Genomic DNA, 22485 nt, shown 5'->3' with positions numbered 1-22485 from the left:
CAAGGTAGTATGTGCATGCCATAATATAAAAAAATATTTTTTATCGAAAATCTTAATAATCTTATTGGCATCACTTAAGTCTATCGATACTCGTCCATATGCCAAACGATTTTCGATTTCTGCCATCACAAAAGCGATAGTGTGCAGCCTAAAAAGACAAGTAGTCGATGGATAGACCCGATAATTTAGTTATTGATAAATACTATTAATCGATTAAATTGATAAAACAAAACCGTTGTATATTGGATAATTTCAAAGTGTAAAAATTCTCAATATCAATTCCCAAACAGAAATGTACTCTCGCAAAAGAAAAAACAAGCAAGACGGAGAAGAATTGACATACAACAAAATTTACATGCCCAAAATGAAGAGTGTCTTTTGGAAGTATTTTGGTTATCCCGCCGATGAACGTGGTGAGATAATAACAAAACACAAAGTCATATGTAATCTATGCAAAGCCGTTCTCACCAATCACTATAACACCACAAATATCCGAGCTCACATTCAGTCGACGCACAAAACAATATTTTCCCAACTTGTCACCACACATGGGATAAGTGTACCACCAAGGAAAGTCAATACGAGCCAGAAAAAGCCCGCGAAATCCGAGACGGTACATTTGATAGAGGACTCAATTGATAGTCGTCGTCCGGCGACGAAACAGATGAAGGTGGATTATAGTGATTCATCTTTCATTGATGAGGATTCAATAAACATACCACTTACTTATGAAGACACTGAAGACGAACCCACGACGACAGCGATAACAACTACAGAATTGTCGAATGTAATATTTGATCAGACGTTGCCCGCCACAGCCGTTGATGTTGATCAAACGGTTTTGCCAAAAAGTACATGTGAAAATCAAAAAGTACTTCCTCCCCTAAATATTACTGTCGATATAAATCCCATTCAAGTCAGCTATAACATTGAGGAAGCTCTAACCAAAGTGGTTATTACAGATCTTCTCAATGTCTCGGCAATCTATAACTCTGGAATGAAGGGATTCATTACGAGCTTTCTGAGCAATCAGATATTGCCAACTTTTAGCAAGGTACCTTTACTATTTTTTTTTAAATTTGAAACGGCTTAAAAAGTGACTGATAAATATTTTTTTGACTCAAATGAAGCCGTAAGCAATTGCCTTCAGTTTAGGTCCTGAAGACTTTTATTTTATGAATGAACCAAGCTAAAATCACAAATTTCTTTTATATAAATAAAACACATTTTATAAGGGACTTTTGAATATTTTCAGATGGAAAGTTTAATTGAAGACCTGCATAAAACAAAATTTGAAAAAATGAAAGACCGCATCAAAGTTCATTCCCAAGTCAAATCATATTCACTAAGTTTTGATGTATGGATGAATATTGAAGGCAAACAATTGGTTTCGATATATTACAATCATGTGTCTGAAGAATTTGAGGATCAATTCTGTGATAATATTTACATGACAATTGAACTTAATTGTTACACATCGTTCGAGGCGATATTCCATGGATTTAACTTGCAAAACTGCTCAGCAGCAATAGTTAATAGCAATCAGGAAATAATCAACACATTTTTATCAAACAATGGTAAATACAAATATTTTGTAATATAAAAAACCTTTTGGCGTGTCTTTAAAATTCCTCTTCTTTGTTTTTCTCTTTAAGACATTCCCATAGTGCATTGTTTTTCACATATCATCGATAACTGCCTTTTGAATGTTTTCAAAATACCAGACATAGTTACGGTTTTTAATGAAGCAGTAGATATTCTGACTCGTCACGCTTCTGAACTAACTTCTGAGGTAAGTCGTTTTAACATTTGTGGATTCTGAGCAAAAACTCTTCGATATTTAGGATACTGAAATACCATCAGCTTGTGAAGAGTTCCCCATATCAAAGCTGCATGTTTTGAGGTTCTTCTGTGAAAGTGTTTCCTGGCCTGACGATATGGAATATATCCTAGCTAAAGCTAAACAAATTTTAGATGTACTTTCCCCACTTGAGGTTTGATATAAGCTGTTTATTTATTTTTCACACAATTGTATTTATTTTTGTGATCTTAGATAACACTGGACACCCTGCGAGAAGAAGACATACCACTGAGTAGTTTGTTCCTGCCATTTGCCCAAAAAATTATCGAAAAACATTACGTCTACAGCGAGTTTGACGATCCTTTGGTATGCGAAATGAAAGAAATGGTTGTTGACGAGTTTAAAAGAAGGTAAACTTAAATAAGACAATTAATATGATTTCAACTGAAAAGGTTCTAAACAAAAAACCAGTGTATGTTCAAATAATCTCCTAACAGTAACAGCTATGCTCGATCCAAGGTTTCATAAGTTCATATCATTGAAAAACATAAATAGTTGTCTGAATTTATTGGAGAAAAAATACCGTCAAATGGGAAAACAACGAAGTAGTCTACAAAAATGTGAACCCACAAAAGAGGAACCACCAAAGAATTCTAGAAAGTCACGTAAGAAATGATTTTGATAATGCGGGGAGATGATATTTTTAACTTTCTTGTAATTTATAGATTTGAAAATGTTCTTTGTTGACTGCCTGGAAGATACAACTGCAAAAAGTTTTCAAAATGAAAATTTCATTGAAATGGATTTGAGACGATATCGTGATGAAGCATTTGCTAGTCTAGAAGAATCACCTATAAAGTGGTGGAATCAGTGGGGTAATTCTTATGGAAGTTTGCGGCATTTATCTGAAGCTTATTGTTGTGTTTTGGGCTTCATTAATCTAAGCTATAAAGAGGTGTTAAGAGATCAAATAAACAACTATAGGAGAAGGTTTGCTCTGACGGGAAAACTAATCGATAAGATTATTTTTTTGAATAAAAATCAATGAAACAAAAAATATTTTAGTTATGAAAAATTTAATTACAAATAAGCAAAATTATTGATCGTTTTATGAATAAGAATTAATTTGAAATATTGGAATTTCTGCTGCTTATGTTCCTTGGGCATACTTTCATGACTTTTTCTGCAACATGAACCTAGACCATCAATTATCTCTCTTGCAGCCTTGCATTCGACTTTTTCCCTTGTAACTTAAAGTTTAAACTTCCTTAATTTTAACTGTTTCCATTGTAATTATGTATTTCAAAGTTTGCATTAAAATTACAGATTTTTAAGAAAAGAAAAACACTTAAAACGACATACATACAACATTTATACAGACAACTTATTTATTATAAATTACTTCTTCGGCTCATCGTCGATTTTTAGTTTCTCCAAAATATCTTTGTTTAAGTGCAAGAACAAAATCTGATTGAGTACATTTTTTCTTAACATAAATCTACGATTTATGATGGCAATTCGATCGACCAAAGCCGATTTAAAGGAATTTGTTGCACAGCATGGCACACACAAATAATAATCTGATATTTTGCGTAGTTTTGGAAACATAAATTCGTTATCTTCCCACCATTTCATTGGACATTGTTCCAAATCGGCTGCACTCTCGGTTGTGTACTTCATGATTTCATATTCTAGTGAACGTTTCATACAATTTTGGGCAGGTTTGGTTTCTTGTTTGGCGCCTCGATTGAAGAACATTTTAAGCGCTTTAAATAAAAGGAAATGCAATTTTCATTGAAATTTAAAACTTCAAAAAATGGGGGGTACTTACATGACTTTCTCGGTGGAGCTTTTAGTTCCATTTTAATTGGTTTCTGTTCAGGAACGTTGTTTGCTAAAAGATGCTCAAAACGATGTGCCACCGATTCTTTGATATCTTGAAGGCTTTCAGTCTCGACTGTGACACTTTGAAAACGAGCATCGAAAAGTGAAGATTCTGATAAGAACATGTTGCTTAAAATTCTATAAATATTTAAAAATATAATTAATATATTAAGCTCAAATGCATAAGCAAGTTATGAAACCTCTGAGTTAGTTCGTCAATTACAATGTTTTTGACTTCGGTAAGGGCGTCTGTCTCGCAGAAGAACGTAGACAAATACTCATCTATAAGTTTTCTGCTTAAGGGCTTCATGATCGAACACAAAGGCAACTGTTCATCGGCTATTGTTTCAAGAGTTGTCTGAAGGATGAATATGAAAAATGATTGAAAAGCACATAGAATTATAAAATGGACTCTTCCACAAACTCTTTAGGAGAAGATTTCTATTACGAATGGTAGACAAAATATATAATAGCCTTTTGTGATACTATATTTTTAGACTCGTGGTACAAATTTTCCTAAACGAGACTTAAGATAAAGCCAAACAACTTCAACATACCTTAAGCGGGCTCAGAAAGCTAACAAGCTGTTTAGATATATCGATTGCTTCACTGTTTTCCTCATCCACCATTGACAAATGATCTTGGACAAATTGCAGGAAATTAAACTTTGACCATGGATTCTCTTCGAAGATTTCAGGAATACTATCCAACTGAAAAAGTACAAACGAGACCCTTTCAATCTATGAACTTTTTCAAATTTTAATCTCTTACCATTGATGCACAATCATGTTTCTCGAACAGTTCCAGAGTTCTCTTGAAGGCACTATTCACTGCGTTATGAGCGAATATTGAGATCATACAACTATTTACCACTGACTCAAAACACGGCACAATAGGAACACCTTTAATGAGTCAAATTAAAAATCTTCCCTACAAACCTCTGATAGAGAATCTTTAATCTTACCAAGTGAAAAGAAAAACTGTTCAATCAATTCATTCTCCTCACTGATTATAACCGCTGAGCAATTGCTTAAGTTGAAATCACTCAAAACACTTCCCAGATCGATGTTAGGCGTAATCTCGATTGTGGTGTAAGCGGTTAATTGCAAGCGGGCTTCAATTGGAACCAAGTAATTGAAATAAATACACATCAGAGATTTATTTTCAATATTGCGAAAGAATTCCAAACTCAATGAGTAAGGTTTTGTATTTGTGACAGTTATTAGATGTCGATGGATCCTTTCATAGCTTTTGTCGTATGCTTTGTTTATTTTTTGGTCAATCTTTTGGAAGAAAATAATTATAAGAAAATGAATACAAAAATATTGTCACTTACTTGTTGTCTGGAAGGAATTCCCGCCCCTCGCATATCAATACTCGATATGAACTTCTCAAATCCTGTTTCTTGAACAATCGATGGCGGATGGAGATCTGTAATTAGTAGCTCCACAATCTTATCCTCCAAACAAACTTCGTCGACAATGGGTAGAGTGCTTTTGTGAGGATTCAGTTCTATTTCCTCGAATTCATAATCAGTGTTGTGTGTGATGGACCCCGAGAAATCATCGAAGTCACTGTTGTCAGTGGTTTTGTCGTCAGTGTGCTCGATGACTTCGTTCTCTTCAATTATAGCCTCGTTGAAGGACTTAAGTTCACTTGTACTCGCTTCGTGGGTTTCACTCTCCGACCCTCCGAGTATGTATTGAATCTTTGGACGCTTGCTTGCCGGTTCGGAACTTGACGTTCTATTGTCCTGAAGCAGACTCGTGGCCGCTGCTTCGCTATTCTTCTTGTTCTTTTCATTGTACAATTCTATCAGGAGCTCAGGATGACGCGCTACTATGTGCGTCCTTAGGTTTGATGTGTTCTTATTGTACGCAATGACTGCATTGCAAAGCGTGCATATTATTTTCTGTTTTGTTAGGACATTATTTGAGTTGTCCGAGGGAAATCCAAAGAACTTCCAATAGGGACTCCGCATAGTTGATGGGACAACTGTACGAGTGTATTCGATGTGTTGAGTTATTTCTTCGGTGTTTTCCATTTCGGGGAATTGTTTGGTTAGGTTTGTTTATTTTCAAACAAATTACAAACAATTAACAAATTGAATTGTTAATTGATGGTGATAAATAAAGAAGCCGTTTTTACGTGTTTTGAAGTTCAATTGGATGGAATAAAAACTTGAGAAACAGAAACATTAACCGAAAGCGGTGCGAATCAATGAAATGCGTAAAAATGTTGACAGAACGCTAGGCCAGATGCATTATAGTACTGCCAGATTAAAAATTTGATTTCAAAAAAAAAAACAAAGAGATTCGTTTGATTTCGGTGCCAATCGAATTTTAAAGAATAAATTAAGGTTTGATAGAGTTTTATTAATAGAAATATATTTTATCTAGGGACCTTTAATCACTTTATCAAAATTATACAATCATGACTCAAGGATGGGTCACATAAATTCTTTTGAGGAATTTTAAAGTTAGAACTGCACTGATGTATGACAGATTTTAAAGTACCATCAAACATTTTACAACATGTACGAACCTTTAAGTCATTTAGTCAAAATTATTGAATCATAAGTTAAGGATAGTTGTTTTGATATTAGAGGCTTTTTGAGGTGATTCATTTTTACATCTCTTGATTTTATATTCTTCCTTCTTGAAACTTGTTTGACAACTTTGAATGATGAAATGTCAAAATAAATAGCTTGAATAACGGCCATATTGGAAAACGTTTGTAAAACTTATTACTTATTTTTCTGTCAAAAAGAAGATTCCGAAATAATTTTTCCATTTTGTTCTTTTTTTATTTTTCCTAAACTAAGTACATTGCGTCAAAATATTAATTTAATTTTTTGAATTGAATGGGTTGAAGTTTAAAATTTCTGAAAGAGAAAAAAGTACAGTCATCCAAGAAATTGAAAAGCCGCAAGCAAGTCCATTAAATAGGTGCCAACAAATTAGAAAATACGGGTGTGTGTTTTTGTTTATTCATTCATATTATACTCCCTTTTAAATGTTGTAGCTTTTAAACGTTGTTTTGGACATGGTTTCAGTCATAGAAAATACTACGTTTAAAAAAATCGATTTTCAGACATATTTGTAACTTTAATTCCAAAACAAATACTTCCTCAATTTATTGAGAATTTATTTCTTTTGTTAGGTTAAATTATTTCAAATAAGTTTAAAAAAAAATAAATAATTGAACTCTGACATGGAAAACTATATTCATCTTAAAGGAACCTTAAACAAGGTAGTGTTTAAACGAAATTCAAACAGTAAATAATTTAATTTAATTTAAAACCTAACCAACATGGTAGCCCAATTTGCATACTGCCTTAAATGAAATTCACAAAGACACCTATTGCCGTTGAATGCGTTCATTATCGTTTTTTTAACCTGACTACGTTCATTTCTATGTCGAAATGTAACGAACTTCAAGTGTGTTCAGATACGGAAAAGTCAAAACAAAAAAGACAAACCGAAACTTGAAAACGCAAATTTCGCCATTGCATGATTTTTAATTGTTGAATTTGTAAATTGTGTTCTCTGTGAAAATAAACAAAAATTAGTTGGATATAAAAATGACATCAGTCGACGAGAATAAAAACCAAGAAAAACAAACAGAAAGAACTACAAGAAGTTCCACCAACAAAGAGATAAGCACAGGCGACGTGTATCTGATCCGTCGCTCCGATGGCGACGTCTACCCTGCTCAAATAATCCAATCCAGGTGTAACGAGAATGATTTTGCAAATAGTGAATTCTATGTCCATTACGTCGGTTTGAATAGACGCCTCGACGAATGGGTACGTCGTGATCGCATAACCGATGCCACCGAAGCCGACAAAGGAAAAAACTCGGCATCAACACCCATGGACACAAACAACAGTGCAAAAACCCTACAGCAGCTAAGCAAGGAACAGATAGCGTCACTTGAGAATCCAACATCGGCCGAGAACAGTGACAGAAAAGTGACTAGGAACCAGAAGAGACGACATGATGAAATCAACCATGTGCAAAAGACCTACGCCGAAATGGATCCCACAACTGCTGCCCTGGAGAAGGAACACGAAGCCATTACCAAAGTAAAGTACATTGACAAACTAAGAATTGGGAAATTCGAAATCGATTCGTGGTATTTCAGTCCGTATCCAGATGAATACGGAAAAGTTGGGACGTTATTTGTCTGCGAGTACTGTCTTAAGTACATGAAGCTAGAGAGGACATATCGCTACCACACCACAGAGTGCAGCCAACGCCAACCGCCTGGCAATGAGATCTACCGCAAAGGGACTGTCTCGATTTTTGAGATCGACGGAAAAGACCATAAACTCTATTGCCAAACACTGTGCTTGATGGCAAAACTCTTCTTAGACCACAAAACCTTGTACTATGACGTCGAACCATTTTACTTTTATGTGTTGTGTGAGATCGACAAGAAAGGTGCTCACATTGTGGGTTATTTCTCCAAGGAAAAAGAATCTCCGGAGAGCAACAATGTTGCATGCATATTGATTCTGCCTCCGTATCAAAGAAAAGGCTACGGGAAACTGTTAATCGCTTTTAGCTACGAACTCTCACGTCGCGAAGGAGTTGTTGGCAGTCCCGAGAAACCTCTGAGTGATCTGGGTCGTCTGAGCTATAGGAGCTTCTGGGCGTATACCCTTTTGGAGTTAATGAAAGACAATCGGACGACCACACAGAGTATTAAGGAGCTCAGTGAGTTGAGTGGAATTACACAGGACGACATCATCTATACCCTGCAGTCAATGAAAATGGTCAAGTACTGGAAGGGTCAGCATGTTATTTGCGTCACGCCGAGGACAGTTATTGAACATCTACAGTTGCCGCAGTTCAAGAAACCGAAGTTGACTATTGACTCGGCCTACTTGCGATGGATTCCGCCAAAGCGGAACACGGCTGTGGGTGCTAAATTTAAGAAGAACTTATTAAATTAAATGTATTTTTATTTATACCCACTTGAATGTATTATTATATAGATTTTCGATTGTTTGATCCTTTTTCGATAAAATAAACTGCACGAAAAATACATTTATCGTCTTTAAATTTGGTATAAGAACACTCCTGTGTTTATAAACAAATTTGGTAGGCCTGAAGCTTGTGAAAAACTAGGCCCTAATATCCGCAATTCCTGTTTAAGTAATAAAACTATTGAAATGTTCAAGTAGTTTCTTTTTTTAATTTTATTTAATTATAAAATCTTTTGAACTTCGACTTTTACTAATTATAACAAAACGACATCAAGTACCTAGGTATTCCTTATAGAAACTAGGATTAAATTGCTACGCATCTTGTAATCTCTTCTCAATATCGGTTCCTTCGTAGCGAGCTTGTTGTTTCATGGCTGCTTTAAGTTGTTGGTATTCAAACTTTTTCTTTGACCATTGGTATCTAAAATTTACAGTTTATTGAATTCGTTTCTGTTTATATCAATTGGAAGTTACCACTAACCTGCAAACAAACCAATATCCAAATGTTCCAACTACAAACGATCCAAACCCAATGTGCGTTGAGTATTGAACTCTAGAGGTTTTTAAAAATGTTAAAGCACCTACTGTCAGTCCACCACAAATTCCATATAGAAAAGAACTTCGGAAGCATGGGATTTGGCCGACATCTCGACCAAAAACCATTAAACTCTGAAATGTTAAAATTGAAAGTTAAGTTGGCAAACAAAATTTGATTAAATGATGATTATATAACAAATATAAATTATTTGAAATAAGTGTTAGTAGCTATTTTGTTCATAATTTTATAAATATAAAAATGTAGTTTGTTATTGGCCGGTGATGAAATAGAATTGTAGTGTTTTTGATATCGAAAAAAAGGATCAAATTAGTCCTAAAACCAACAATTTTATTGATGAAAAGGGAAGCCCTTATGACGAGACACAATATAGAATTTTAGGAAAAAATATTTAACCTTATGGGGCTCCTCTTCACTCATTTTTTTAAATTGTTTAAAAATATTTACGCGAACTAGGAAAATAAAAGTAGAAAACCCTCAGACGCAAAACAAAGTATGACCATCAGCTGTTAAATGACATTTCTTTTACAGAAAACTACATTATCCAATATTTTAATTTAGAAAAACAGTCTGTTCAAAAGAAATGTCTACACTGTTTCACATAAAGTTGAATGTTAAAACAATTCAGTGTTTCATAAGAATGCATGTATGTATATTTTATTTAGTAAAAATTTACTTTTACATTTCAATAAATATAAAAATATTGACATTTGTTTTACAAAAAAAGTAATGTATGCATATACAATTGGAAAACTATTTTTTTTATACAATAGTTTCTCTGATATGAGATAAAAGTAATTATTTAACGCCCGATTTCTTGACAAAGTTCTAGCTGTTAAACCTCTACGTCATTTCTTCACCAAGTTCTAACGCGTTAGAACTTCAATTTAGAACTTTGTTATAGTTAGAACTTCGATAAAATTAGACCCTCAAATTCGGGGGTCTAGTGCCTTAAAACTCGGTTTATTTATAATTTCGTTTTTTCAACGACCGAATCATTTTCGGAAAATATATTAAAAGACAATAAATAGCGAATATCCTACGAAAATGGATCTTTTTTTTATTGATTTCCTTTTTATGGACGATATCCTGGAAGAACGGCGTCCAATACGTGCAACAATTAACTCATGGGACGACACTGATTTTTTTCGGCGCTTCCGTTTAACAAAACAAACGTTCTTAGCAGTCCTTCAACTAGTGGCAGAAGACCTTCAACATCCGCAACCACGGTAAAATTTGTAATAAATTTATTATGTATATGTTAACTTCATAGTATATTATGTACATATATACTTGATTGGCTATAGGACTCGTTATATATTGGAAGAACAAAAGTTGCTGATTTTTCTGCGTGTCTTGGCTTGTGGAAATATGCAACTAACTGTTGCCGATGTCGTATCCTACGAGCGTTTATCGTATACTCCCAAAAGTTTGTAACGCATTGTTACGTCACCTACACTCTTTCGGCAAATGCTTTTTATGATTTTGCGCTATTTCCACGAACAATTGGAGCAATTGATTGTACTCACGTGAAAATACAATCGTCGGGTGGCGAATTGGTGAGTTTTAAAGTGTATGTGCTGATGTGCATTCTTTTAATCAATATTTGTTTTAGAGTGAGGATTTTGGAAATCGGAAAGGTTGGTTCTCGCTTAATGTACAAATCATTTCATCTGCCAATTTAAAGATTTTGAATCTAGTCGCACGTTGGGCAGGGTCAGTTCACGATCAAACGATTTTTCAAAACTCATCTGTGCGACAAGAATTTGAACAGGGGTGGTATGGACAATATATAACCCTGTGAGCAAATGACCGTAATAATTTTTCAATTGAAGTACTTCACCGGTCATTTCAATTTTCAGCACGGGTGGTGTATTGGCCGGTCCCCCACCAGTTTGCAGCGCAATTTGTTTTGCACAAGTGGTTTACTGACGCAATGCCGTTACAATTTTCTTATGCCTTCCAATTAGTGCAGGAACTTCTCTTTGTGTCTTATCTGAACGAAAATGCTACGTTAAAACTGATCAGGAAATGAAATTATAACGCACCTTTGGGTCTGTATTGAAATGTGAGCGAATTATGCTCCACTCCCTTTTTTTGATGTCGTTAGTTGCGCCATTAGTCTCTTTGTTCAGAATTCCTTTTTGACGAAATTTTACCTACAAATTACACAGCAAATTCGTGCCCTCTTGAGTCCAGTTGTCGCCTCTGTATTTTTTGCTGGCGGGCAAATCACCATCATTACCGCTTTCTCGTTTTCTTCCTTTCGTATTGTCCTTGTTCATATTATCTAAGAATTTTATTGATAAATGCACAAAAAATTCACTATAATATGCATAAAAATAGGCATACATACCAGAAAAGAAAATGGGCGCAACAGAAATATTTATTTTGTATTTTGAATTAAAGAATATAAAAACGGAAACGTCTGTCAAAATATTCTGCCGGGTGATTTAAAAGTTTCAAAAACATTTTAAAACTAGGTTCTAAAAATAACAAGTTCTAAGCGCTTAGAACTCGATGATGATTTTAGATCGAGTTCTAGAGAAGTGAAGAAATGCCCGAGTTCCAAATATTTTAATGTTAAACTGAGATTCACTAGATCGAGTTCTAAAGGGAATTTAGAACTTGGTGAAGAAATTGGGCGTTAATCTTTTTAAAACATTTTATTTTTTATTACGAATGGTAATTCATTAAATAAATTTAAGTCCACGATGGAAGAGCATATTTTGAGTTCTAGAATCTCTATAAAACTGAATTCTAAAATCAAAATTCGATCTTAAGTAGTGCGGTTGGCTTTTTCCCACGTAGGTCAGGCTTGATGTCAAGTATTAAGGTGCTAGATCGTTTTTTAACTTGAACGCGAACAGTAACGCATTGAACATGATTGAATTGTGGAACAAAACTCAAAATGTGGTTTAATAAATATAAAATTGTTGTTATATTTTTTCGAATGCGTTTAAGAAACCCAATTTTAATGGAAATAAACCATATGATTATTAAAATTCAGGTTATTGTCCAGTATAACCCCTAAATATTTCATTTCTTTCACTTGTTCAATGGGTCTACCTTCAATCGATAAACTTATATTGTCACTACTATTGATCATCATGCATTTAATCTTGTTTACATTAATTTTAAGTTCGTTTAACTTTAGCCACTTACACAGGTTATTTAAATCTTGTTTGATATCTTTCAAAACAAAGATATTTTAGAATTTCTGAAAACTTAAGAAATGTCATTAATGTATATCAGAAATAGTAATGGGCCAAGTATAGTTCCTTGGGGTACACCGATATATGTATAAATTGCACTTGAAGTTGAATTATGAGTGTTGCTACAGGGTATTGAGTTACTAATTGAATTAATGAAAAAAATACTCATTAAACTTATTAACAATCACGGAGTTTCCTGATTCCAGCTTTTCACCGAAACGAACTTCATTAATTTCAATTTTTTTTCATTTATGTACATACATATATTAAATTAAATAATTGGGTGAATAGTGGCTGCTCAAAAATGTTGTACGCATAGAAATGGAGGCATTTGAATCTAAGTTGTGTAACTATTTCTCTATTCAACAAGATTAACTTCCAAATAAATGATTTTTTTTTTCAATCGAAATATGGGCCTTATTATTAAAGAATTAAATTACAAAACCAAATAGTGGAAAACAGTAAAGAAATGTGCCAACATTTTGTTTTATTGTTTTTCTAAAAGGTTGCAAAATGTGAAAAACCGAAAATTATAGGAACAAAATCTTAACATTTATCAATAATCCAAATTATTTTTGAAAAAGCGAAAACATACAAAGCTTACAAAACAACAAACAGGCAGTTATACTAAAAAAAATCGCAGTTTTTTTAAATGGAGAAATTACAAAGTAAATAATAAATAATAAGTCAAAAAATTAAGGTTACATTTTGTGGGAAATTCTCGCATTCATAGAGGGTTAACTAGAAGTAAAGGAAGATATTTTGTTGGTACAATACAACGTCAAAACATTAGGAAAATTCTAAGTAAGTGTATAAGGGTTTTAAATGGAGAAATGATGATTTCTTGGGTACAATACTTGAAATGAATATGTTTTAAAATAAAAATACAAACAAATCTATTCATTTTTATTAATTCAATCTTAAACCTATCTTAAAGCTAGACAAAAATTCATAAAACTAGCCTGAGTAACCATAACTTACAACTAACTTACTGGTCCCATACGGACACTCTAAGTTAAACAAGATCTATTTTACTTCAATTTAAATTTTATTTATTTCTGTATTTATTAGAAAATTTGAAAAAAAACTAATATCAAGAACTTGTTAATCTGTGAGCCTAAATGCATGGAATGAACTATCATCAATTGAATATACCAAAAATTGGACTTTTGAGAGACATTTGAAAAAAAAGTCGTTTGCTATAAAAAAAAATCGAAATTTTTGTAATTTTTGCTTGTCGATAGTACATTCTATACATTTACATGTGCTGAATCCAACCCATCAAATTTCAAGTCATTCGGTTAACTTGTTTTTGAAATAAGATGGAGAAAAGTTTGAAAAACACCAGTTTTGAGAAAAATTCGTTTAAAGTTGCAAGCCCTCTTAACTATGAAAATATCAGATAACCTTTCAATCGGCGATAACTGGTCCAAACAGTATTCCTTCCTCTTCTTCTTGAAACTCTTTCAAAGCAGATTGTTCAGCTCTTGCATCCATTCTGGCTTGTTTAACGGCTGCTCAGTACGTGAGATTCGCTTTTCATCACGTTTCTCAACATAAGTATGGGCTTCGCGGCCTATAGGGCATCCCATAACCGACATTACTTTCAAATTACCTTCAAAACCTTCATTAAAGATCATAACTAGTATCCCTTTGTAAGTTTTACTGTCACCATCGTCGATGTACAGCTGTCAACAAAATAATAGCAGCGTTAGTTTTTTCTCATTTCTTTTTATTATATCTTTTTTGCTTTTGCTTTTTTCTCTCTCAACTTATGGTTTTTCTGAAACTCTTATTCTAAGCTTTCATTATCACCATCAATCATATCAATATGCATTATATCAATAAAATAACGGCACTTTGTTTAAAAAATTGCAAATTTTGGACACACAAAATAATAGCAGCAGTTTTAAAAATATTCAAAAAATTAACATTTATTCAATAATTTCATCAATTTTTATAATTTACATAATTTATTTGATACATTAATATTTTGTACGAAAACCCTTCACTTTCAAAACATCATCACATCTTTTTGGTATTGAATCCACCAGTTTATTGCACTGCTCTATGGCTCTATGGGTATTCCCCTCCACACACTTTGTACAGTCGTCCACAATTATGCCTGATTTTGGGGTTGTGCTTGCCAACGCCACGTTTAACATCCCCCCACAAATGCTCAATGGAATTCAGGTCTGGATATTGCCCTGGCCAATCTAAAAGCTGTATATCCTTACGCGAGAACCACATTTCGCACTACGGCTTGTGTGCTTTGGGTCATTGTCTTGCTGGAAGACCCATCTGAAAGGCATGTGTTCTGCAGCGTAAGGCAGCATCACTTCCTCCAAAATTTGGACATACGCATGTTGATCCATAACGCCATCAATTTTTTTTATGGGCCCAACACCATTGTACGAAACACAGTCCAAAACCATTATTTTGCCGCCTCCAAGCTTGACTGTTTTCACGGTGTATTTTGGCTGAAACTCTGTGTTCGGTGGACGCGCCAAACAAAATTTCTAGACCCAGTGCCACCAAAAAGAATGATTTTGCTTTCGTCTGAAAACAAGACGTTCCGCCACTTCTCTCGTGTCCAACCACCATACTTTTTTGCAAAAGCAAGGCGTTGAACCAGATGACGTTTGGAGAGGAGTAGCTTTTTTCTTGGGTGGCATGCCTTCAAATAAGCTGTGCGAATAGTGCGAAGCACTGTCTCATCGCTCACATTGAGCTCGAGCTCTTTATTTATATCCACAGCTGATTTAAAGGGGTCTTTCTTTAACATTTTGACTATTGGCCTATTGTCCCCGTCCTACAATTTGCGTTTTTGACCTCTGGTTTCCACTTTTTCCACAAAATATATGGAATTATGGATCATGTTTGCAGAAACGTTAAAATTTGTTTGGATTTCCCTGTAGGATTGTCCGGTGCTCCACATTTGGCCTAGCTCTTGACTGCAATATTGTTCTCGTCCCACTGTTTAATAAATTTAACAAAAAAAACATGCAAAATAACAAACAATGATATTTGCAGAATATACTTACTGTTTGTTGGCGATTTTAGTTGAAATATACTTTACTTTATTGATTTTAACTATTTTTGCATTAACGCTGCTATTATTTTGTGTGTCCAAAATTTGCAATTTTTTAAACAAAGTGCCGTTATTTTATTGATATAGTGCATATTGATATGATCGATGGTGGTAATGAAAGCTTAGAATAAGAGTTTCAGAAAAACCATAAGTTGAGAGAGAAAAAAGCAATAGCAAAAAAGATATAATAAAAAGAAATGAGAAAAAACTAGCGCTGCTATTATTTTGTTGACAGCTGTATGTAAGATACTTTAAGCCATATTTTTCCATGGGTCTGCTGTACCTTGAGTATAAATTTTGATTATTATTTATGAGAACCAAAAATCAGGAAATATTAAAAGAATTTTTAAGAAATTAATTCACCAGTTCAGTGTGAAAAACTTATGTCTGCCTTTACTCTGACACCCTTTAAATGGATTTAAATATTTAACTAATAATGTGCTTTTAGGCACTTTTGTCACTCTTCATAAGATTAACCCTTGGTTTGGTTGCGTAGATATCAATCATAAAACTTCCTGATTTAATTATTTAGACGTTAAATTCTATCTTTTTTCCAGGCTAACAGGTATAAATATGTATATTCGTAAAACGATATTTTTTTAAATCAAGCTAAATACTAAATACAAACTCTAAGGCTTTCGGTTTCGATTTCGTTAGCGGATAAAATTCAGGTACAACGAATTCTAAACTCCATAACCTATCACAAAAAAGAGCTAGGAGCTCCGCATTTACAATTTTAGCTTAGTTATGAATATAGGGATACATAAATAATTACCGGCGACCACAAGCGTTGAAGTAAAGTAAACACTTCGTCGTGGGTGAAAGATGCGCTACTGACCTACGCCAAATTATAGGCATTCAACAGTTACCCCATCAGACACGACGCAGGTCATGGACTTTATAGGACCTAATCAAGTAAGGTGCGGCTTCGGTACAACCATACATCATCACCATACAAATTTAATATGTTTTGGTTTGAGGGCAAAAATGTACTCCCTCTAACTTTTTGAATCTAAGCTCGTAGAAAGGTCTCATTTCTATTTTAGCAGTGTGACTAAATAAATTGAATTCAGTATATATTTTTCTTACTGTTATTTAGTAAATTTTGTTGAAAGATAGGTTCAGAAAATGAATCCCTGTTCTTTTATGTGGACCGGAAATACTTCTTTAAAAATACGAATCTGTTTAAATAGCTGATATAGAAAAGACAATTTTAATACATTTTATTAATTTGAAAAAGTGAAAATATATTTTTTTACTTAAATAATCTAATTAAAAAACTTAAATTCAGAAAAACAAAATTCCCAAAAGAAATTTTACTGACTTATATGAAAATTTTAATTTGCCCTATCCAATTGGCATTGGGCAGGTGCAGGCGACATAAGTGACTTGTAAGTAAGGCAAGTTTGTAGCATTTGATTGGCCAGCTGCCAAAAAATTGCCTCTAAAGTTAGTTAAGAAAAATCACCCTGACTATCACGTCAAATCATCTTATCTCAAAATGACAGTTGATCAAGCTTTTTTATTCAACTGAATGCTGAACTTTATTACTAATTTATTTATTTATATTCTGTTCCTTATCAAATTGGATAAAGACATAAGTAACATTTCTTTACAATACAAAATGCAAACCTTGATTAACTGTTAGCTTGCCCGAGGAGTGTCTTGGAGACAATAATGTTTTGGATTTTTTTTTGTACGATGAACTGAAGGTAGAGGTTAGTGAAGTAAAGTTCCAAGTTGGAAATGTAAGGGCTTGGTCAAAATGTATTTTCAAAGAATGCAGTTGATTGCAAATTGTTGTCTGAACCTGCCCAATTCCTCCTTCCGATATTTTTTAAATAAACAATTAACAAATATGGAAGTCAATCAGAAGGTCAATCTTTTGCATTTATATCATTTTAGGGGCTTATTTCCTTTTTATATTCGAAGCTATAAAAACTACTTGTAGGGTCTCAAAATAATTTACTACTCAGAGACTTCGTTCCTAGAACTGTTGGCAATGTCTTATCAACCTGAAAATAAAATTTCAAAATTGAACTTAACACTATATCATTTTTTAAATCTTCTATTGAAATGGTCCGAATCTTTTCAAATCAATTGAAATATGAAACAAAAGAAATTTGCCGATTTTTCAAATTGAATTTCACTCGATTCCTAGATCCTAGCTGTTAAATTAATTTTCTGTTTGATTTGAAATTTAAAAAATAAATATTCTTTTGTTTGGCTTTATATTTTTTTTATTATATAGAATCATCTCACTTTACAATTAATATTTTAATATTTTTGTTTTTTAATTAATTTTGTTTACTTTAGAAGTTTGTGTGCACATTATTTTTGTTTCTATTTAAATTTTGAAATGAATATATTTTCAAATTTTAGTATTATTCATTTAATTATTATTCTTACAACATAGAATATACACCGCCTAAAGAGTGTACTTTACTCCTCCTTGGGAGCCGTGATCAGTTCTTAACTATAGATATCGTACAATTGGATTATGTTTCGTGTTTTTCTTTTCTTTTTTCTTCAATATAATAATAATAATAATTCAAAAAATGTTATTATATTTGCGTAGATTAAACAATAATAAATCTAGAGAAAAAGAAATTTAAATTGCGAAATTAAAACAAAACAAAAAAGGAATACAAGTATACTTTTTTCTCTCTTTGCTTTTCTGCTTTTCTTTTCTTTTGCTGCTCTCTCCTCTATTCTGTGAGATGAATGCTAAAAAAAGAAGCGCGTAACGTAACTATCGGCGATGGAGCAAATTCGATAACGTCCTGATTTGCGACTGAAGCTCGGAGTCCATCTTCATGGCCTCTTCGTCGAATCGCATCTTTATGTCCAACAAGTTGGGTAGAATGTCTTGGCTTTTAATGTTCAGCATACTGCCGAAGAAATCCGTCCAGACGTGTTTTTTCAGATACCGCGGCAGTTTTTGTTTGATGTCCCAGGTTTCGAATTTCTTTGCGATCTGCATGTACTCTCCGAAGAGCATCACATGAACGGTGCCCGCCACGCAGAAGAGATCGGTCTCATAGGACCAAGGCCGGCCCTCCTGCATCTCGATGCAGGTGAATCCGTCCGTCTGGATTATCTTCCGGAACTGGGTGCCCTCTGGGAAGAGGGTCATGTCAAGCGCACAACCAAAGTCAATCAGACGCAGCGAAGGATAGTGGAGATCTGTGTTAGGAACACGCATTAGCAGGAAGTTGTCTGGCTTTATGTCCGCATGGATGATCTTGCTCTTGTGCAAGCAGTGGATGATGTTCAGGATCTGGCTGCTGAAGTGCATTACCAGACTCTCGTGCATGACCTTCTTGGTGGCCTGCCGGATCTTGTTGTTTATGTCCAGCAGCGATCCGTAGGGCGAGAATTCGGTGGCGATTATGCTCGCGTTTGGTGCGATCACAGCCGAGGAGATGTTCATGACTCCGGGCAGAACGGTCTCCGTCCGGATCCTCTTCCGAACCTGATGGCAGATGTATATCTCCCAGATGTTGGGAGGCTTCTGGTATTTTAGAGCCACAACCGTTCCGGTCTTGCAGTCGGTCGCCTTGTACACAGACCCATACGACCCACGACCTACTTCCTTCTCGATGCTGAAGCGAATATCGGCCAGCGTTATCATCTTGGTGTTTGCGAATTTAGGCAATGGCGTGCTCACCACTTTGCAAACGTTTTCGGCCGCATCGTAGGACGGAAAATTGAGTTTGGTGAGGAATGCCTTGCAGAGCTCATTGTTGAACGGGTCAATAACCGGCTTGGCCATGTGAGTCTCGATCACACTGAGTGCTTTCTCGAGACGCTGTTCCTGCAGCTCCTTGTCATTTTCCGATGCGAAGAAACTGTTCTCGGCATAAGTGGAGAAATCATCGCGCTGCGAATCGCGGAAGTTCAGACGACCCACTGCAGAGCTCACCGAGCAATTCGAGTTGTCCATGTATGCGCTCTCGTTGAACGAGTAACTGGCGTTGTCGTTGGCCGCATAGTGAACGGAATCGCCGTTTTTCTGTCGAATTTTTATCGGTGTCCTATTTTGCAACTGCTGTGGGGTGGTGGAGGAAGAAGTGTTTTCTTTGGCAAAGGTCAGCAGGAGATTTGCGTCTTCGTACTGGTACTGAGATTGCTGTGGATGGTAGTCCGACGAATTGCTATCCCCGTGGGCAGCAGCAGCCAAGTACTTCCCGGTTAGATGCTTGTTGACGCTCTTCAGCTTTTTGGGCTTCTTTACTTTGGGAGTGGATGTTTGCATTTGATAGGGATGGAAGCCATTTCCACGATTGCTGCCGTCGTCCTGCGAGGCTGACTCTACTGCATAGGCGTTCTCAATGGTGTAATTGAAGTTGTGTTGGCCATTGGTGGAACTGCACGAGGAATCCAATGCTGTGGGTTTTTCCTTTTTGAATTTGATTTTTATTGTTTTGCTCTTGGTCACGCCGTGTTCTTCGTGGGTGCTAAAACGGATTGTCGAAGCTTCGATTTGGTCTTCAATATCGGCGTCTGTGGTTACTTGAGTCGTCGTCGTCGAAGGCTTCTGGATTTCAACTTGCTGTTGCGGCTGTCTGGATTTCTGTTGCATACTCTTCCACTTTTTCGCACGAACTTCCTCCGGACTGAATTCGACGTCGCCTCCTGGATAGACAAGAGCTTTTTGGTACTGGCAGCGCTTGTAGGGGTCTTCTGGTTCCTCCAGGAAGAGGGCTGGTTTCCAGACTTCGTAGTTGTTGCGGCAATACGTAGCAAACTGCGCGGGGAGCTTGACGTTTCCAAGTGGAATATCAAGCGCTTGCGAACTAAAGGAAGCAGCGGCGGCAGCACCTGGTTCTTGCGGATAGACAGCTGCAGCAACCTGTGGCTCATTGTATATGTAGTTCAGTGAGGAAGAAATGGCAGTTGCTGTGGAACTCTGCAATTCGGTATATTGGCAATTTGTGCTAGCAACAGGCGTCTGCGTTTGCGGTTGGGTGTGAGTTTGTGGTTGCATTTGTGGTGGAATTGCAGCACCCACACTTTGTTGGGGAAGATGATGCATCTGCTGATTGCAATGTTGAACTTGTCCAGGCATCTCCTGATGGTGCTGTTGTTGTTGTTGCTGTTGCAGTTGCAGCTGGTTTACATCCGCTGTTCTCTTTTCTAACGGCTGGCTAATAGGTATGTGCTGTTGATGCTGTTGTTGCTGCTGTACCTGGTGCTGCTGGGTGTGGGAATTCAGTTGCTTCTTGTCCTCGTAAACCATTCGCTGTGATAGTGAGTAAAGGAACTTCGTATGAGCACCCTCCAATTCCGTGTAAGGTTCGGCCTTTGCCTGGAACCCCAGATTGTAGATGGATTCAGCCTCCTTGAATGCGTTCGCCGAGTCATAGTAATGCGCCCAGTTGGTGTAAAAACAGGCACACTGGCGCCCAATGCCCCGCTGATAGAGAATTTGGAAGAAGTGTAACGGATTCGGCTGCAAGTCTATGTACTTGATCCACAACTTAACCATTCGCGGGTCTTGTTTGTAGTACTCGTTGTGCTCGTATTGCGTGAGGCATCTTTCCAGAGTTTCCCGAAATTTGTTCTCCGGATCGCCGTGGATGTTGCTGTTGTACCAGCAAATGTAATTGTACCAGTGCTCGAGGGGATCGGGTCCATTGTACATGGCAATGGCGTTCTCCCAGGCGTGTTTGTCCTTTAGGAAGCTGTGCATTTGTTCGGCAGTAATGTTTCGCCGCATGAAGGAGTTCATCTTGTCCAAGAACTGAAACCACAAAAAACACAAAAATTCAAGCCTTTTCAATTCAATTGTATTCAAAATGTTTTTGTTTTTCTTTTAATTATTTCTAGTGGCGATAGCGAGAAGGCATCAGCCAAAAATGACAGATGAACTTTTGAAAATTTTTTGTCTAGAGGATTCACCTGGCCTGACCATGAGATGAGTGTTCACGATTCCCTGAATTGCGATTGTATAGCGCATCCAGGGATAGGGATTGATCTTTGGGTCAAATTGGAAACTAACCTTTGAAAGTCTCGAATGGAATTTATTTGTATAGCTTTTTGCACAAAATTCGATGTTTGGGAACAAAAATAAAAATATACAAACAACCGCAAACCCAAAAGTTAAACTCTTGGAAAATTTGTCCTCACTTCGACTTGACGTGTGTGAAAATGAAAATGGTGGGTGATTACTAACGAACAGGGATGGTGTTTGTTTGTGCGGAAATTGTACTAGATTGGAAGTGATAATCAATTCATTTTCCATTGGCATCGAAAGGAGCGAGTCTTTTTTGATTTAGATCGAAATGGGAATTTTTGAAAACGGATGTTTTGGTGTGGTATTTTATTACTTTAGCTTTGATCACTTATTTTAAACTGAAGTTTAAATTAAAATAATAAATAAAATGAATATATACACTATGGTCTAATTCAGAATGCAATTATAAGATTTGTGGATGAATTCAAAATGATCTTTTGAAATGTTTGCTATCTAAGAAATGTGGAAATTGAAAATCGACTTTTTCTGCTACCTGCTTGTTGTATTCTGTAGTCACTTCAATTACAAATCTTAAAACGAGTTCACTGAAGATACAAAAGGACAATATTAAATTTAAAATGCTTCTTGAAAATGATCATGATCTATCCTCTGGTCATTAACGAAAATAATTCGCTTAGAAAACTGCCGAAATAAACTCCTCTTTAACTAATTAGCCTCTATAACATTATCTACTGCATTCGCTGTCAAAAAATAGACAACATTGAAGTGACATTAGTAATATGTGTACAAATAATTAAAAACAAAAATATTTATTTGAACAAAATTATGTTTTGAAATGGATTCAGACGATGCAGTTACAATGAATTTTTAAAAAATTTGGCCAGAGCAAGCAGGCAAAATCTGAACATTTGTAAAAACAAAAACCCTAAAAAATATTAAAACAAATACAAGCTTATTTTTTTTTA

At 35.3% G+C, this 22485-nt stretch overlaps 5 protein-coding genes across 6 annotated transcripts; 2 read left to right on the top strand and 3 right to left on the bottom strand.

Moving 5' to 3' along the window:
• Positions 1-137: 137 nt before the first annotated feature.
• Positions 138-2935, top strand: LOC129949447 (uncharacterized). The gene is made up of 7 exons (XM_056060915.1): positions 138-1054; positions 1256-1577; positions 1656-1792; positions 1845-1994; positions 2054-2211; positions 2273-2466; positions 2527-2935. The coding sequence occupies exons 1-7, from the start codon at positions 293-295 to the stop codon at positions 2847-2849; spliced, it is 2046 nt and encodes a 681-aa protein (XP_055916890.1). The 5' UTR covers positions 138-292; the 3' UTR covers positions 2850-2935.
• Positions 2936-3160: 225 nt separating this feature from the next.
• Positions 3161-5931, bottom strand: LOC129949448 (uncharacterized). Its single transcript, XM_056060916.1, has 7 exons — positions 5022-5931; positions 4650-4968; positions 4457-4587; positions 4243-4395; positions 3886-4043; positions 3633-3823; positions 3161-3567 (listed from the first exon to the last, which is right to left on the bottom strand). The coding sequence occupies exons 1-7, from the start codon at positions 5727-5729 to the stop codon at positions 3200-3202; spliced, it is 2028 nt and encodes a 675-aa protein (XP_055916891.1). The 5' UTR covers positions 5730-5931; the 3' UTR covers positions 3161-3199.
• Positions 5932-7132: 1201 nt separating this feature from the next.
• Positions 7133-8739, top strand: LOC129949450 (histone acetyltransferase KAT8). Its single transcript, XM_056060917.1, has one exon. It carries the CDS (start codon positions 7269-7271, stop codon positions 8643-8645), a length of 1377 nt encoding a protein of 458 aa, XP_055916892.1. The 5' UTR covers positions 7133-7268; the 3' UTR covers positions 8646-8739.
• Positions 8740-8867: 128 nt separating this feature from the next.
• On the bottom strand, positions 8868-9768 carry LOC129949451 (cytochrome c oxidase assembly protein COX20, mitochondrial). Its single transcript, XM_056060918.1, has 3 exons — positions 9631-9768; positions 9160-9347; positions 8868-9099 (listed from the first exon to the last, which is right to left on the bottom strand). The coding sequence occupies exons 1-3, from the start codon at positions 9652-9654 to the stop codon at positions 8991-8993; spliced, it is 321 nt and encodes a 106-aa protein (XP_055916893.1). The 5' UTR covers positions 9655-9768; the 3' UTR covers positions 8868-8990.
• A 7986-nt stretch (positions 9769-17754) lies between these two features.
• On the bottom strand, positions 17755-21688 carry LOC129950058 (uncharacterized). 2 transcript variants are annotated; one of them, XR_008782080.1, is made up of 3 exons: positions 21545-21688; positions 18198-21286; positions 17755-18135 (listed from the first exon to the last, which is right to left on the bottom strand). XR_008782080.1 is itself a non-coding variant. In XM_056061847.1 (2 exons), exon 2 carries the CDS (start codon positions 21272-21274, stop codon positions 18293-18295), a length of 2982 nt encoding a protein of 993 aa, XP_055917822.1. In that variant the 5' UTR covers positions 21275-21286; positions 21545-21688; the 3' UTR covers positions 17755-18292. The 2 variants fall into 2 exon arrangements, 1 of the variants encoding a protein (XP_055917822.1); XM_056061847.1 differs by having other exon boundaries at positions 17755-21286.
• Between the last annotated feature and the right edge of the window lie 797 nt (positions 21689-22485).

The sequence above is a fragment of the Eupeodes corollae genome, chromosome 3 (assembly GCF_945859685.1).
Source record: "Eupeodes corollae chromosome 3, idEupCoro1.1, whole genome shotgun sequence".
In the NCBI taxonomy this organism is placed as follows: Eukaryota; Metazoa; Arthropoda; class Insecta; order Diptera; family Syrphidae; genus Eupeodes; species Eupeodes corollae.
This window is presented reverse-complemented; position numbering and strand designations above follow the sequence as displayed.